General features: G+C 39.6%; 1 protein-coding gene across 3 annotated transcripts in view; it reads right to left on the minus strand.

Annotated features, from left to right (window-relative positions):
• The window catches only part of LOC102065228 (BMP/retinoic acid-inducible neural-specific protein 3), a 195,412-nt gene that overhangs the window by 61,758 nt on the left and 115,718 nt on the right, over positions 1–17,936 (minus strand). For all 3 annotated transcript variants that reach the window (XM_005490194.4, XM_074546303.1, XM_005490195.4), the window contains one exon: positions 16,764–16,954. In XM_005490194.4, the coding sequence (XP_005490251.2) occupies positions 16,764–16,954 (191 nt within the window). The remainder of the gene's footprint in view (positions 1–16,763; positions 16,955–17,936) is intronic.

The following is a 17,936-nucleotide window of genomic DNA, read 5'->3' on the forward strand; positions in this document are numbered from 1 at the left end:
GTTATTTATATCATTGAATCATTAGGGTTGGAAAAGCCTTTTGAGACCTTCAAGTCCAAACATTAACCCATGTCCTAAGCACTACATCATGGTTTTTGAACACTTCTAGGAATGGTACTTCCACCACTCTCCTGGGAGCAACCTGTATCAGTCACTGGCCATCCTTTCAGTGAAAAAATTTTTCCTAATATCCAACCTAAATGTCTGTCCCTGGTGCAACTTGGTGAGTAAACACATTTAAATAAATTGAAAAAAAAAAAAGTTAGTCATTTATATGCTTCCTGGAATATTATATATAATTCTAAAGTGTAAACAATTTCTTTCTAAAATCAGAAGTACAACCAATCCCTCTGTCATGCAGCTCCCAAACCGTTCTCAGCCACTCTCCTGGAATTTCCTACTTCTCTTCCTTTGCTTGTTTCAGAAACTGTGGCCAGATTTACCCTTATTTTGTACCTGTCCCAGCTTTGAATACAACCACTGCTATTCTGTTACTTCACGTATCATATTCAGCTCTGTATCTCCTGGAGAATCAGCCTAAATTACAGGGTGAGGGAGCAAATTTCAAAAATGTGGACGTGAACTGAGCAAGTGCCAGCCATGCAAACAGAGAACCAATGTGAATTGTAAAAAACAGAAGGGAGATGGAAATTTGAACAGTCTGATTTGATGGGAATATGAAGGTTTTCTGATATAAACCCTGATTTTTCATGTTGCTGACGGTTCTCTAGCTCACCCACAGCCTGTGGGTGGCTGCAGCTGGGCTGTGATGTCCTTGAAATCTTCTGAGTTGATGCTCTTCTGAGATTTCACATTCTTCTTGCCCTTTTGCAAAGAACATATGAGATTTCCTGTCCTTCCAAGCTCCTGGCACCTTTCCATCACTTTGAGGGTGGACAGCCCATGGAAAGGACACAGAACTGGCCCACACCAAACCTTGAGCAGAGCTCAAGATGCATGAGGAAAAGGGCCCAAGCCAGGCTGTGCCCTCTCTGCACGTTTGGCAATCTTTAATATTTATGACAGCAGCAGATTTGCCATGGTTTTTGCTTAATCATCCTGAATCAGCACAAAGACTCCAGCAGGGGAATGAGATTTGGATTGGACATGGCTGGAATGAAAATTGGTGTTTGATTCTTCAGTCCTCTGCCAACAAGTAGTCTAAAATTCCATTCTAAAATATGATTTTTTTTCTTGGAAGTACCTCCAGTTCATAAGTAGAATCCTAATCTCTTTATACAATAAAAAATAGTGTTACCTAGATTAAATAGCCAGAAGACAAAAAGAATGGCAGGTAAGTGTTGCAATGAATTTTATCCTTACTCTGACATATTATGCTCATCATTCACCTGTGCAATTCTTTATTTAAAGATCCATTTATTTTAATGTTGTTTTCGTTTGCACAATATTATTATGGCTTTCAAGCATTTCTCTATAAGGCAATGCAGCTTCATAAAGTTATATGGAATGTATAAACTATAAAGCAAATATTGCAATTCCTATCCATTCCTATTACTCTTTTATGCCCCCTGAAATCACAAAATAAGGAAGGGTGGTAAGTAGCTTTGTAGTTATTGTGCCCCTTTTTGTTCATATTTCTTCACTCTTATCTGAATTATGCCAGACATGGGTAGAGACTGCCACTGTTTTGTGTGATAACATTTATAAGTACATTGATTCAGAAGAAAATTATATAGAGCAGTTTTGATATGAATTACAGACAATTATGGCAGTGAAGCAATTAAAATTAATAATAATAATAATAGACAATGCTCTATAAATACATCAATAAATAAGGACCTTTTCTAAATGTTCATTTTTTATTCCAATCTATACATTTATATTATTCATCCTTTTACTTTTCCAGGTCCCGTCACACCCTCTGTCAGCTGCTTTGCTCTGGTACTCTTATCTTCTGCATAGAAAATACATTGCAACAAGAAATTCAAAATGAATAGTCTCAGTATGTAAAAAAGAAATGCTAAAGAACATAAAAATCACCCAACCTTCACCTTTTGATGGATGACACTTCTAGTCAGAGGTCAGAGCCATGCAGTTACATATGGTTTTGTATACACAAATCCTACTCCACAAAGATTGCAAATGAGAAAAAATTCTGAATTATTTATTAATGAAAGCTTCAAATTTCTATCAAATTTTCAGACCAGATGAAAGGATTTGATTTTCCTAAATTATACAGGTACAGACTGGCTTGGGTTGGAAGGGGCTTTAAAGAATATCAAGTTCCAACCCCGACCACAGGGACATTTCCACTAGACTGAGTTAATCCAAGCTCCATCCAACCTAGCCTTGGACCTTTTGGGGTAACTTTGGTGATAAAAAGACAGACTAGAGAAGAAGAAAAAAAATTTTGAAAGGATAAAAATACATTAATTCTAATTTGAGCCAAGTGTTACTGATGATTTTACATTTTTGTTTCAGCAACAATAGAAATGAAATTGGAAAGGCAATGGCACGCCTTTAATTATCTTCCAAGCAGACAAGTGTGACTATGCTCAGTCCCAAGATCACAGCTGAAAACTGTTCTGTCAGAATGTGTATGAAAAAAAGACCAAAAAGAGGAGAGGGACAGGTAATAAAATAGAAATTCAGATTATGCTGGGATGTAGCATGGTTCAGAAGTGACTAATACTGTGCAAAGAGCACCAGAACCAATGTTTGTTTTGCATGACCTGCAACCCACAAAGAACATTAACTCACAAAGCAAAGCACGACAGAACAAAGTTATTCAATAATCAAAACCCCCTAAGAACCAGTAAAAACCACCTGTGAAATCACCTGACATGAAGCAGGCAGGATGTTCTCCAGTGCCTTGTTTTCAGAGATTATCACAGAACAGGTGTCCCTGGGCAGCAGAGTTTTCAGTTCCCAGAAATAAACTCTAACATTTGGCATTAATGAGACAAATGCCTACAGTTTTCAGTCAGTTAAATCTCATAACCATGGTGATAATGACCCGATTATGAGTTCACTGAGAACATACCTCCTAGCACTTAAGCAGGGCTGAATTCTTGTGATATCAGTGGGTAGTATTTCCCTGGGAAACAGCCTGCTTTTTTTTCTCCATGATAATTAAGCCAACAGAAGACTTTCCTAATAAAAGGAAAATACATTTCTGCAGAGATTTTGCTCCTGGTGAGTCCTTTTAAGCACAGGTAGCTAATATTCCTAACGAAGTGCCCATGCAGAGGTGGTGTGTGCCTTGCATAAAGCACTGTCCTCTTCAGCAGGACTCCTTAAAAATGGCTTTGGCTTCTGAGGATGAGAACTGAGCCAGCACAAAGGCAATGCTGGTCACTGCAGAATAGGCAGGTGTGCTTACATTCACACAAACCTCTTTAATGCTTCAAACATTCAAATAAGGATTTAGAGCAAACTCCTCATATCTGCATGAGGGAGACAGGTCTGTTCTGAGTGGCTGTGTTGACAGAAGATGGGACAGAAGTCTGGAATGGGGAGAAATTTGGATTCTCCTGAATAACAGGATGACTGTACCTGGTGATCTTCAAGGTCTTTTCCAACCATGATGGTCCTGATTCCATCGCCCTCCTACCAACCTCACCTTCAGCCCATGCTCCCACCCCCTGTAGTCCCTGCCCATCCTGCAGTCAATGTTCTTTTCACCTTAAAAAAGAGTTGATCAAATAAACAGGCACTAAATGTACTTTCTCTTTAGAGGTGCATCTCCTGCCAACTCTTTTCTTTCTTTTCCCCCAGGCTTGACAGTTTTTCACAAAAGCACCTTTATTCCAGCACTTCTCTTTTCCACACAATAGTTGCTGCTCCACTGCCCTATTTTTGTCATTGAACATATTAAAAAACTCCTGCTAATGAGTGTGCAATTAAAATAAATCAAATTTTCTGAGTGTTCCAAGCACTGATACTTCTCAGCTAGGGGCTAGATGAACATTTCTGAAGGAGGTGCAGACAAACCAGAAGCATTCACAATGTCAGAGGCTGGATTTATGTTTTCAACATGATTTTTATAATTGCCAGGAATCTAAAACAATACCTCAAAGGCATGACATATTTTGAACAGATTTTCTAGCAGCATAGGGCTGACACTCTAATTTGAAGAGCCCCCTAACTCAGGAGACCTGGAAAGACTCCCATCCTATTTTTCTGTCATCTGTAAAATGGAAGAGGAACAGTAAACTTGATCTTTCTGCAAAAGGGATAATTGCAAAATTTCCATTAACTTCATTAAAAGGGAAATAGGGACTTCTTTCAAGTTTCTGGGCAAGGAGATGACTTTGAATTTTACTGAATGCAGCATTAAAGCTCCCCAAGAGATCAGTCTAATCCTTCAATTCTGCACTGCTTTGTTTCTACACTCCCAGGAATTTACTGTGAACCAGATTGTTACCTTAAAATAACAAGGAAATTGAAAGGCATTCTCCTTACATAAAGCATTAAATACCTCAGAAACCAGAAAATTTCAGGAACTGGAAATGAGCTCACACTATTTGAATTCTGCTCTGTTGCAGCTGCTGAAAAAATGCTATGATTTTTTAAGGCTGTTCAGGTCTGTCTGATAGGGAACAATCCCCTTTCTGCTCAAGTCTATTCCCCACTATCTCAGGGAGCAATATATTGTCTGTGAGCTCCAGGAGAATCCACAATACTGGAATAAGTCGGGCAGCACTGACAGCTCTGGCATCACAGCCACGATTTTCCCTTTTCAAGGACATTTTCAATCCACTGCCTGTCAGGCGCCACATTCCCGTGCAGCCTTCTGGATTGCAACAGGGAAGTTTGCAGGAAATGAGGCTGCTGGAAAACCAGGCAGGGCAGCCCTGCCAGAGCCTTTATTTCCTGCACTTTTAGAAATCTAAGGTGCATCAGCCTCATACAGAGAATAAGGACAGGCTTTATCTGCAAAAGAACAGGTTATCTCTTTTAATTAATCTTGAAGAGATGACAATGAAGTTCTCTTACAGAGAAATAATAGAGTTAGCAAAAATTTAATAAAAAACAGAGGATTTTGTTTCAGTCTCCATTTAGCTACTTCTGCTTGCCCATATCTTACTTAAATTAACACTAATATCATTTTTTTCTCAGCTTTTATTGCCTAAAGAGACAGCTGAGCAACAAACAGCAAATGAAATCTATATATTTGCTTTAAAAGCTAAAATTAGAAACAGAGAGAACAGCACAGATACAAATTAAAATAATATTTCAAGTCCATAAAAATCTCAAGGTATCTGCAGAAAGCAAAAGCAAAGATGCCTCCTTAAGAAAAACCCATTTCCCAGCTTTACATCCTTTTCCAAACATAATTGCATTATTATATAAGGGACAAAAAGCTCCAAAAAATTTTGGGGGCTCATGCTGTACAGGTTAAATGTACTATTACATTTAACCCAACTGCAAAATCCCATGCAAGGACTTCTCAAGAGTTTTGGGTACAGGGGTTGTATCTGCATGGGCCAGCTCCATCAGGCACTGCTGAGACCACTGGGATTTTTCACTGTGTCCCCATTAGTTTCAAGAAGACAGAATGATCTGCCTTTTTATAAAACTCACAGATATTATTAACCCCTATTTATAAAAGTCACAGATATTGTCATAATAATACTGCAGGTGAATGGATTTTTTTTTTATGTTGGGAAAGTATGACTAAAAGATATAGTCCTTCCTAAATCAGGATTAAAAGTTAAAATGTTCCTTTTCTTTTTGATGTGTCAGGAAAAAGATCCTCTTGGTAAATATAAAGATCCTCTTGGCAAATATAAAAATTATCTTTGGATCATTTGGCAACATTATACCTTTAATGTGATCAGTTTTTAAAATCCTTTGTGTCCTATTTTTAAGAGAAAAATAAAATTTAAAAAAAACCTCAAAGTTGTGCCAAAGAAAAAAATGTGATGGGTTAACATTAGGTCCTAAAAAGAACATGAAAAGCATTTAAAGTCTTGAAGCTTAAAAATCAAAATTATAAGGGCAGGTTAATTAAGAATTTAATTTTCCATAGAGAGAATCTAGAGAATTTTACCTTTGATTATACATTTCTGTGCAATTCTAAAACTTGCCTGCAATATTCTTCTCAGCAACATCTCTGACAATTCACTAATTTAAGCTGTTTCCAGGTGTTAGATTTGCTGCCCAGAAACTCCGGAGTTATTTGTGCTGCCCATGGCACTCCAGCTCAGCACACCCTGCCCCTCCCTGGCAGTCACATCTGCAGCAGGACATTTCTCATGTCCATTTTATTTTGCCATCAAACTCCCCCTCCTGGGGTTGTCATCCCAAGCTCTCACAAGGAATCACATTAGTGTCCATAACAGGGGTGTCTGCCTGGCTCACAGAGATGTGTGCAGGGATTTATTTTTAGGTTATATCCTCATTACTTCCCACCCATTTATTCCCTCTGGTAAATGATTGTAGCACATTTGCCCTTTCTGTCTCATTGGTATGGCCAACTCTCAATTTAGAGTTTTGCTGAACTCTTGCTTTTATGCAACTTGGTTTTTAGAGTGTTTTCCTGCATCTTTGCAGACCTACTACAGACCAGGCAGCTACAACTGATCTATAATTTAATCATTAAATACCTATCAGTTGTTCAAGCTAAATGGAATTAAGCTGTGCTAAATTTGTGTTAGAGAAAAAAAGCAACTTAATACTGAAGGTTTAAACTTCATTTCATATGGCTGTTTCATTCATATGGAAAGTTCTGTCAGGGAACCCAGTGACTCTCAATATTGTTATTTCATGAACAAAACTAGAAGAGATATTTTAATGTACAGAAAGCTGCTCTTAGAATTAGGCTCTGAGGGTAATGTTACCCAGACTGACTGCTGAGCCCAGCTGGAAAATCCTTCACATCATCCTGATTCATGGGAACAGAAAGACCTATCAAATACCAAGACCTGTTCATTAAAACATACATGAATGTGTCCTACTATGGGTAGGAAAAAATATTTAGAATATAGAATATAGGATCATATCCAAAGAGTTTTATTCATTCTTTTCTTGTCCTCACATAAATGAGCCAATGGCAAGAGCAAAGAATGATGTATCATAAGGGCAGGTGCATTTCTTCCATCAAAAAATCAGAAAAAGAGAGAGCCAGAGTTCCTATGAGCACAAGAATCTAAGGAAGGAGGGAAGTTCAGAAGGGAAAAGAGGAACCCTATGAAAAGAAAGCAGCAGTTATTATCAGGACTGTAGAGCCCTGGGGAAGTGAAAGGACTTAGCTCTGCTCAGAATTGAAAGCAACTCCACCACCTGCAGGTTTTAGTTTGTTTCTATGCAGATAACCATGTGAGGTGGGACATTCCTGGATATCCAGATCCTTTCACAATATTGTAGGTGAAAAACCCTTTGACAAGAGTTCTTTTCTCAATTAAAGGTCCTACACATGTAAATATCTGGATTAAAATCATATATGCCACTGTATAGTTCCTTTATGCCCTTTTGCTATCAACATGTTTATCTTGTAGGTATGCAAAATTATTTCTAAGCCATTGCACAGTGGTATCAGGGTAGAACTCTCAGGGCACACACACTACAGACTTGTCAGTTTGGGATATCAAGGAAGGACAGATCTTCCCCAGTGTAAACCAATACCAGAGTAAGAAAAGCAGACCAACACATTTTATTTTTTATGCCTGAAGGAACATGGGCTATTTATTTTATTATGAGCTCAGTATTCTTGTGAATGTTGTGTTTCACACAGGGAATTGGACTAAGAGCAAACTCTACTTAAGTAGACTAATACATGACAGGAAAAATATTTCAATAGTAATCTTCAAGCCATTTTCTCTATTATCATCACGGTTTTATCATCACCTAATTTTGCACATCACCCAATTTTACACATTGAAGATTTCATGAAAAGTTGAAGAGAAAACATGGAATGATTCTTCATTTGCCAGGCTCTAGATACACTTGGAGAAGATAAAATTAAGTTTCCTTGTAAATTTACGTATTATTTGGGAGACATCCATATCCTCCACTTGCTGGAATTATTATAAATGTTGGAAAATATGAACCATTATAACCATGACAAAAAAGGGCCTTTTTATTTTTTTTTTTCATGTTACTTTCAATAAAATTCAAAGGAAGAGTACCCAAAGCCCATGAAATGCAGTAGCTATTCCCTGGGAATTAAAGGGTTAAATTTGGCTATCCAGGAGAGATTATGAACACAGTTTGATAAATGGGAAGATGGTAGTTGAGGCTGGTTTGTGAAAACCCTGATCTCAGTGATACCAACATGAATGAGCAGCAACTTCCTTGACTCACTGATGTTTATTCCTTGGATAAGGTCAGAACCTCGCCATGAAAAATTAGAATCATTTTTTTTTATTTTGCTCACTGGATTCTGCTACAAAGCCTGCAGAGCAGCTTCCAACCTTTCAGGCATTAAAGATCTGAAAATAATGATCACTCCATAGTGTAGAAAGTCTCCTGGATGAATAATGAAACCTTTCTTAAACCCTTCTCTGCTTCAGCATGTAGAGGCGTTATGTGCATTATCTTGTAAGAGATTAAATTATAGTTTTGCTGTCAGACATGCAAATTCTGCTGGAGCTCTGTGAGAAGGTTTACAAGGTAAAAATAACAGTGAAGTGCAAAAGACAGCAATGATATAACTCTCAGTGCCAGTTAGCTGTGAAGGATTCCCACACAAGGGGTAATTTTTCACACTAAATGAATAGATCAAAGGGGATGATTGCAGATTGAATCATAAACCATAATAACAAAACATGCAGAAATGTATTATGGCCAAAAAAATCTCTCGGAAAAATAATGTGAAAACTGAAAACTTTCCACAGCCTTTTATTATTCTCTAAGCTGATTTGTTCTGATGCAGAGTCTCTATTGGTCTGAGATATTCTTCCTAATCTGACCTCTGTGCTCGTACAAGCTGTTGATACATGCTCTCTCCTATTTCTGAGAGCTCAGAGGCAGGGAAATGTTCTGTGAATTTTATAGTCCTTGCTTGACATTCTCTGACCTGCTGGCAAGCAGTAGCTGCCAATTAGAGGGTGTAGGACAGGCAGAGTGCTGAAGTTTCCCAACCCATACACAAGCCAGACAGAATAAAGATTAAATTGAAATCTGTACAAACCTCAAAATTCCTGCTGGAATGCTCTGTCTAACTGCACTGTTCAATATGTTCACTGTGGAGCTCTCAATACTAAAACCCTTCTCCATCTTCTGGGTTTATTTACTTTAGTTTCAGTTTTTTAAGGGGATAAAAAAGAGAGAGAGTATGGAACATTTAAGGAACTGTAGTGTGAATTGTTTATAGGTTTTTGACAACTGTGATGGCAAGTGTTGTGTCAGTGCTGTTAAGGTTTCTCCTTTACATATGTATATTTATAGCTTGTTCAGGCTTTGGCAGTCTTCATCTCCTTCAGTTTTTATACTCTCCTCTCTTGACTAAACTCATAACTAATAGAAGAGCCTTTCACTTTGTTTTGTTCTATCATGTAATCTATTCTATCCTATTCTGTTGTTTGGGGTTTTTTTACTAAGTGGAGAATAGTTACCCAAAATCTTTCCAAAATGCTTATCCAAGCATCTCTATTATGTGCTATTTTATTGTTCTGAAAGCATCTCATGCTGCATTGCCAACGAGCTGGAGATGCTGTAACTCCTTGTGCTCGTGACTTCTCTGCACACTCTGCTGCAAAGGTAACAGAGTGCAGCTGCTACTGGAGGCTGCTCAGGGTCTTCGATTAGAAATGAGGGTGTGTATTCAATTCCCATCTTTTAGAGGTGGGGCGGTTCTCCTCTGTTTATTGGGCAGGTTTCTTTATCTCCTTCACAGCCAATCCTCCCTCAGGAAATATCTTCTGTCCATGGGCCATTAATTATTAATTATCTTCTGTCCATGGCCAGTGAGTGTCCCTGCATGGCTGATCAAATCCCACCATCCCATGGGGAGATGCTCCACCCAGGGAAGGAGCCAAGCATTCCTACCTGGATCCAATCTGAGCTTTGGGACACCCCAGCAGCCTTTGCCCCCTGCATTCCCAGAGGAGCAGCTTTCTGCTGCCCTGCATTGCCAGAGGGAGCCCAGGCCCATCTGCAGCAGCCCTGGAGCTGCAGAGGAAAACTCCCCCCTTGTGCAGGATCCTGCTGCAGCAGAGCCACAGCTGGCACTGCAGGAGGGCTGAGCCCCCATGGGATGGGGCTGGGACACCACCCTGACACACAGGGGGCAGGGCATGGTCTGACTCTGGCAGTGTTGGTTTGTACTATTCATTTGTATTTTTAATTTTCCTAGTACAGAAGTGTTATTCCTACTCCCATATCTTTTCCTGAGAGCCCTTTAATTTCAAAATTATAATAATTTGAAGGGACTGAGTGTACATTTTCCATTTCAGGGGAGGCTCCTGCCTTCCTTAGCAGACACCTGTCTTTTCAAACCAAGACACTAAGACACATCTCTAATGAGTGTCTGGTGAAATTTATATTTCATTTCTTTAATGAAATCAATAAAAACCTGCTGTCACAGGACTTTCCAAAACAATGTTTCCAACTGTGATTTTATACTTTAGAGCTGTTGCTGGGCAAATGTTTTTTCCCAGTGTTCAGTTCTTTACAAGGTTTGACAGCTGTATAGTCTTAAATTCTACCCACAAACTGAATGGATAAAATGAGGGCAAAAAGGGTTCGAGAACTGGATTTCAAAAGCTTCCCAAAAATTGGCTGTTTATACAAAACTGTGCAACCTGTTGAGATTTAGAATTTGCCAGAAATCTGACAAAAGCTAAAGGCTGTATAGTATTTCAGCATTTCTGCTTTCAATCACGGCAATTACTTGAATTCGCTGAAAAACAGATGCAAATAGGAGGTATAAAGGAAAAAAAAATTGAACCAAGCAAGCTTTTTCAGACAAAAAAAAAAAGAAAACAGAAAAAAAAAGTCTGTATTTCAGTCTGAGTTTTGGCGGAGAAATTAATTTCATTACACTTAAGTTTCCTCTCTAACAGCCCACCATGAGTCATTCACGGGTTAATTATAGATAATCAGAGATAGTTACCACCACAACAGAGCCCTGTTCTTTGTAATCTAAACTTCTCAGATAAAACCAAATGCTTAAATCTCTCATAGCAAAGTAAAAAAAAAGTGGTTTGGGGAAAGTAAAAAGCAAATTGCACAATAAAATTTAATTGGAATTACAGGGCACGTTCTCAAGGATGTTTATTCTTTCTCACTCAGATGGAATAAATGGGCTGTAAATAGCTGTAAATAGCTGGTGGAAAATTCAATTTATGCATCTGTTCTTCTGTTGCCTCCTGTTCCTTTGTTGCACTGTGGCTGTCCCAGAACTGTTTGGACTCTACAATAACACCTCTGCTGTACTCACCTGGCCCAGCTCCCACAGAAGGAGGTGTATTCTGGGATGGGAGACAATATCCTCCAAGAGACACCTATGGAACAGCTTCACTTCATTAATGGCAATGCTCTAACATAACTGTGTTTATAATTTTGCAGAATGCACTGAGACTATTCAGTAATATTTAATTTACCGTGCAGCCAAGGTGGTTTTTGTGCTTTAATGTCTTTAAGCTTTTATGTTTAGGTTCTGCATAACTGTTTGGACTCCTTGCAGAAGTTTGTTAGAGACAGTGCTGGAATTACAGCTTGTAGCAAACTGGAATAGGGGTCAAACTGGAATAGGGGTCAGCTGGGGCCCAGGAAGCAGGGTGAAATCCAGATGTACAGAAATCCAGATGTGGGTGGCACAGGTCTCTGCCACCCACCCACAACCACAAAAATCTCTAATGTGCTGGTAGGAACGTGGCCACACCACCCGGGCCAGATCAGCAGGGTCATTCTGTCAGCAGGCAGTGACAGGACACGGGGAAAAATGCTGCCTTTATCATCTGTAAAACAACCCCTTTATCTGTATTCTGCTGCCTTTATCATCTGCATTCTGCTGCCTTGATTTGCATTCTGCTCCCACAGCTGGGCAGGGTTTTATTAGACAAGAGCCCCATCACCCTAATAGGTTGTTAATAAGGAGAACCAACAGCCATCCGTGCAGCTGAAGGGAGGTTTTGGTAGAAAAATGCCTCCAAAATGAGCGTGCCAAGGAAGTGATGTTGGACGTGTCATATTTCAAACACAACAGGCTGTATGTTCATGTAAATGTTATGCAAATGAGACACAGCCCTCAGGCACCTGGTGAGCTTCCAGAGAGGCCCTGGAGGCTCCAAACTGTTGATTTAGCACATGAGCCTTAGCACTTGCACTGAAATGCATGTGCTAAAGTCATACTGAAAGAATCTATGTGTCAGGGACTTTGAAATATATGAAATATTGATACGAGCTATGGGCTCTTCCCATGGACATTTTGATTTCCAGTCAGAAAACGTTGCCATGGGACAATGTTAACTCTTTTAATGTGGAATATTCAATGGATTGTCTGCATGATTAATGCAAAGCCTACATCAGCACCAGACTCAATCCTACTTCTAAGGATAATTATGTCACGGGCAGCAGGAGAAACAAAAAAAATTACAAGAAAGGACACAGAATTAATGTAGTCGTTTGTTTAGAAGATACATCACATGTGGATACAAATTATCTCTTTTTTTAGGAGAACATATGCTTTTTTTTCATAGAAATAGGGGGGAAAAAGAGGTGTGAGAGTGATGTGGTCTAACCTGAAAAGGGATGCTTATACCAGTCTGGAGGAAAAAAGAAGGATCACATATTGGCTTTGTTTGTGGGGGGTTGTGTGGTTTTAGAGAAAATAAATTGTGTTTGTAATCTCTCTTCTCAAATAATATTTTAGAGGTGTCCCAGCCATCAAGAGAGCAGTCTCTGAGCACTAGAATCAGAAAACATGTAGTTGTGCAAACAGTTGTGCTATTTTTTTCTAACTCCTGCTGCAGTTTCAGACTGCCCATTGTCACAGGAAATGTGACAAACAATAAGTCAAATAGCAAAGCAAATTATTCCTGTTCATTTAGAAGCCCCAAATTCCAGGAACTTGAGTGGCAGATTTCATTTGTGCACCAGAGTGCTCTGATTTAACTGCAAATGTCAGGGCTTCTGATTTGTGTTTTAAGCTTTTTCTGTTCCATATCATATTTTTGTTTGGTTGGTTTATTCAGATATACATTCCAAACAGGGTAGTTATGTTCTTGCTAGTAAGACCATGAGTTATATGAAACATTTTTGATACTCTCCACTCGCTCATCCTAAAATATAAACAACTGTTGTTAGTATGGTAGAGTCTAGAATACTGCATATGAAAAAGCCACCCAAAAAGAATAAAAAATGACAGTATCAAATACAAACTAGGTCCTGAACATGATTTTTTTTTTGTTGTTGTTGCTGTTGTTGTTGCTAACTAGTCAGCAATCAAAAATGATTGCTGGGAGAACTTCTAATATTCAGAACTTTAGGGATTTCTCAACCTGTTGCAGTACCTTTATCTTGGATTTCTTTGATGCTGGTAAAAGGGAGTTATGCCAAGCTGTGAGACCTTTCCTTGGGCTCCTTTGGATAAATCCATCCAAAAGAGGAAGGTTTTGAGCAGAGCTGTGGTGACCACGCCAGAAAGAGGAAGTGCTGGTGTTGGAAATTATATAATTTTAACATTTTTAACCAACTTAGGTCCAGATGCTTGTTTGTCTTTGCCCAGCGGAAAGGAATTACAGTTTCTTTTCAAAAGACACTGTTTCCTGGGCAAGTCCTGATGATTTTACATCTACAGCCTGGGAGCAGCACGAGGATCTAATTAGCATTGAAGGTGAAGGGATCAATACCCACAGGAACCCAAATATTGAAAACTGTGTAATTTGGGACCAGTAAATGGCAAACCAATGAATTTCTCTGGGTTTTGTCTGCATAAGTATGGGAGAAGTTTAGTAAAGAGCCATGTGTGATGGAATTATTTACTCTGCCACACGTGGATGAAATTATTTCTGTTCCACATTCTGGCCAGAACAACATCCTTTCCAGACCAAAGTAATGCCTTAATTCTCTAACACTAAAAGTGATGTTGCAGAGGGTTTTTTTCCCCACAGTTTTGGTGACACTGGGATTTTAAAAGCTGCTCAGGAATCTGTGGTGCAACAAGCACTGGGGTTACTTCTCTCTGCAGCAGCACAGGAGAAGAGGCTCTGATCATCACCCTGGTCCCCAGGTCCTTCAGGATGTCACTTCTCCCAAGCCAACCCTTAGGCTGGGACAGAGATCTGGTCCAGCAGCTGTAGGGAAAGTACTCTAACTCAGGTGTCAGCATATATGTGATTGAAGAATGTGCTGCTTACACCCTGGATCTAAAACTTTACTTGATGGTTTCCCAATTTAAAAACAGCAGTCTTTCAAAAACCTGTGCATATAGAACAAAAAAAAAAAAAAAACCTTCCTTGGCTGTTTTTGTGCTCCTGCATTTCAACAGGAACAGGTTTTTTGTTCAATTAAGTGTTCTGACAGTAGAAATTTGTCATGCAAATGTTCCCAGCCTCTCAATGAAAGCGGTGGGAGAAGCCAGGGTTTCATTTATCAGCACTGGTGCATCTGATGTGAGAACCATTTCCTGGAGGCTCCTGCTGCCAATTAACCAAATCAGATCTGCTGGTGGACTAACACTTGGTTTGCATCCACCTCAGCAGGAGTCTGGAGATAAATCTTTCATTTGTAGTTGTTGTAGAAATCTTGCAGAGGGTTACTCTGTAAATTGTAGCTGGGCAGGGTTGAATTTTGCATTGTGACGCAAATTTTCTTAAAAATATTTCAGCGGCCAGAAAGGGCAGGTTTCTTTCAGGCAGTGTTTTGTGTCTACATTTCTGTGTTCTGTCACTTGAGTTACCACTGGTTGCAGTCACCAATTATCTTCACATAGAAGGAATTTTTGCATGTGGAGGGAGCCTGGTTTTAAGGGTTGCTGTACATCTACATAATAAAATCAGGTTATAAAGGTAAGTCACATCTGAGGGATGGGAGATACCATGGTCTGCAGCAAGGATCAGACAATTCAACCGTTAAGGTTGAAAAGACCTCCAAGAACATCAACCTTCAAACCAATCTGTCAATTAATCCACATCTCATCCACTCACTTCTTGAACACCTCCAAGGATGGGGACTCCACCTTTACCCTGGAGAGCCCCTTCCAATGCCTCACCATGCTTTAAGGGAAGGCAATGTTCCTAAAATCCATCCTGAACCTACCCTGGAACAACCTGAGGCCATTTCCCCTTGTCCATCTGTAGCTGCCTGGGAGAAGACTCCAGACCCATCTTGCCACAAGCTCCCAATCCAGTCCTTCCTCCAAGACCAGGTGATGAGATGGGCAGCTTCCACCAAACCCTGGATTTGTTCTGCTGCACTCTCAGCCCAACTCTGGCGCCAGCAGATGGCCAGCCCTGAGCTGGGCTGGGCTGAGCTGCCATGGCACCCTTCCAGTATGGATGGGACTTTGGGAATATCCTCCAGGGACCAGCAGCCAAACTGAACTTGTGCCCTGGAGCCACAAATTCTGGTTGTATCCTTCTCCCAGTAAAGGCACTTCCAAGGAAGTAAATTTATATTTGCTTGAGTAACAGCTAAGGCAGTTGGGAATTATATCTAGTTTCAGGTGTGTTTAATGAAGATCTTGGTTACCAGTGGAAAGATTCAATGAGCAGAAAGGCTCCTGAATCACATCTTGCATCAAGAGCTTCATAATTACTGCACATTCAACTGCAAGTTACAATTTTGTTTGATCTTCAAATCTGGAAATAAACTGGGAGAGACTTCATACTTCAAATGAGTAACATAAGACTAGAGATCTCCTCAGGAGGACATTGTTGATTTGTGTCCTACCTGGGACACTGATCTTGGCCAAAAATCCTCCAGTGCTAGGAGAGAGCTGCAGCAGTAAGCACAGAGGGTGCTTTGACTGACAAACTGTGCTAAAACTCCATCCTAACGGAAAATGATGAAACTGTAGAGCCAAGACCTCCAAACTGTTCCAAAGGTCATAAAAAAAAAATACAAGCACAATAACTATATCTAAAATAAATTTTAAAATAAATAAATAAATAAATAAATAAATAAATAAATAAATATTTTTTTCAAAAAAGAAGAAAAAGAAAGATGTATGAGAAATATAAATCTGTCTGTAAATGGAGTTACTGATTACACATGTTCGTGAGGTTGTCCCAATCACCAAACACTTCCATAAACACTTCTGTACCAATTATTCATCACTAATATCTCTAGTGCATCTTTAGACCTTCTGCCATGCTAGCACCTCCCTTATAAATCGAATTCTTTGATTTGGGCAAAAAAAAGAATAAAACCAATCAAATCACACTTCCTGAGGAGCTGGTGAAGCTGAGATCTCCCCTGGAGGTGTGCCCTGGAGCTGTCCTGTGGTGGTGTTTGTGAGGGTCCCCAGGACGAGGTGAGAGATGAGAATTTGACTCCATGTTCTCAGAAAGCTGATTTATTATTTTATGATATTATATTGAAAGAAATGCTATACTAAAACTATACTAAAGAAAGAGAAAGGATACATCAGAAGGCTAAACAAGAATGATAATGAAAGCACGTGACTGACTCCTCAGTCTGACACGGTTGGCTGTGATTGGTCATTAATTAAAAACAACTCACATGGAACCAATCAAAGATGCACCTGTTGGTAAACAACCTTCAGACCACATTCCCGAGCAATCAGATAATATTGTTTTCATTCTTTTCTGAGGCCTCTCAGCTTCCCAAGAGAAAATCAGGGGCAGAGAGGATTTATTTTTCAGAAACCATCTTGGTGCCACTGTCCCTACCTTGATGGCGGTGGAGGCGATCTGGATGTGGTGCAGCCGGCGCAGGGTGCTGTCCCTGTCGATGAAGTAGGAGGCTGCCAGCTGGTGCAGAGTCTCCAAGGTCACCACAGAGCTGTTGGCACTGGGGTCGCTCCCTTCTGACCTCTTGCTCAGCTTCCGTTTGTCCACAAAAATTGTGAGCGACTCCTCTCCTGGGCAGGGAGAGAGAAGCCCCAGCAGGCATCAGCAATGAGCAACAGTAAGGAGAGATTTTGTAAACATTCAACTTGAAGAACATACAAAATATGTTTATTTCCAAGGTCACTTAGTACAGTCATTCTGTAGTGTTCTGTGTTGGCTTAAAAGAAAATGTAAACACTGTAATACTTGGGATGTTTGCTTGTTTTCTTCTCTCATCGCTGATTTTAGAAGAAAGGCACCTTGTTACACCTTGTTATGAGCAACCATGTGCTTTCTAATCAATTCGGCAGTGCCTGAAATCTGATAGAACAGTTGCCTTGAACGAAATTTTTCTAACTGAAAAATGTGGAGGTTTCAGAAAGTTGGTGTTTTTCCAAAAAAAAATAGATGCTTTGGCTTCTTGTGTTGTGGATTTCTCACTTCCTATCTCTTTGTAGAGACGCAGATAAATACTGTTGAATTCAGAAATTTTAATTTCTGTAAGATTATTGAAACCCAAAAATCTGACTTGCTTTACTGAGTTCTTAAAAACATTTTCACAACACACCTACTGATACTGTCAAATTTTCCATGTTTATTATCTAGTTCATGGATATATTCTTCTATGTTTCAGGCTAAGCAATAATTCATTCATTTATTAAAGTGTTTAGGCAAAACTCTTTACATCACAAAACAAATTGGAAAAGTAATTTCTGGACCCAGTATTTTCTTCTGTGCAATTTATGTCCAAAATAAATTTGACAGTAATAAATTTCCTCACTCTCAGAGCGTGTGTTTGGTAACCTGCATCCTTCAGCATTTAGCTCAACAATTGATTAATAATGTCATTATACCTGGATTTTAGGTTCTGAACAGCTCCACTGAGTGCCTTTTCCTAGTTCCTGGAAAGGAAGTTACCCTGCTAAGGTCTGACTTGCCACTTGTGCTACTTTCACTGCTCACCCATCTGCTGCAGTGGCACCATGCCCGTGCAGAGGATGCCAACTTCAGATG

Source organism: Zonotrichia albicollis, chromosome 8, assembly GCF_047830755.1.
Source record: "Zonotrichia albicollis isolate bZonAlb1 chromosome 8, bZonAlb1.hap1, whole genome shotgun sequence".
In the NCBI taxonomy this organism is placed as follows: Eukaryota; Metazoa; Chordata; class Aves; order Passeriformes; family Passerellidae; genus Zonotrichia; species Zonotrichia albicollis.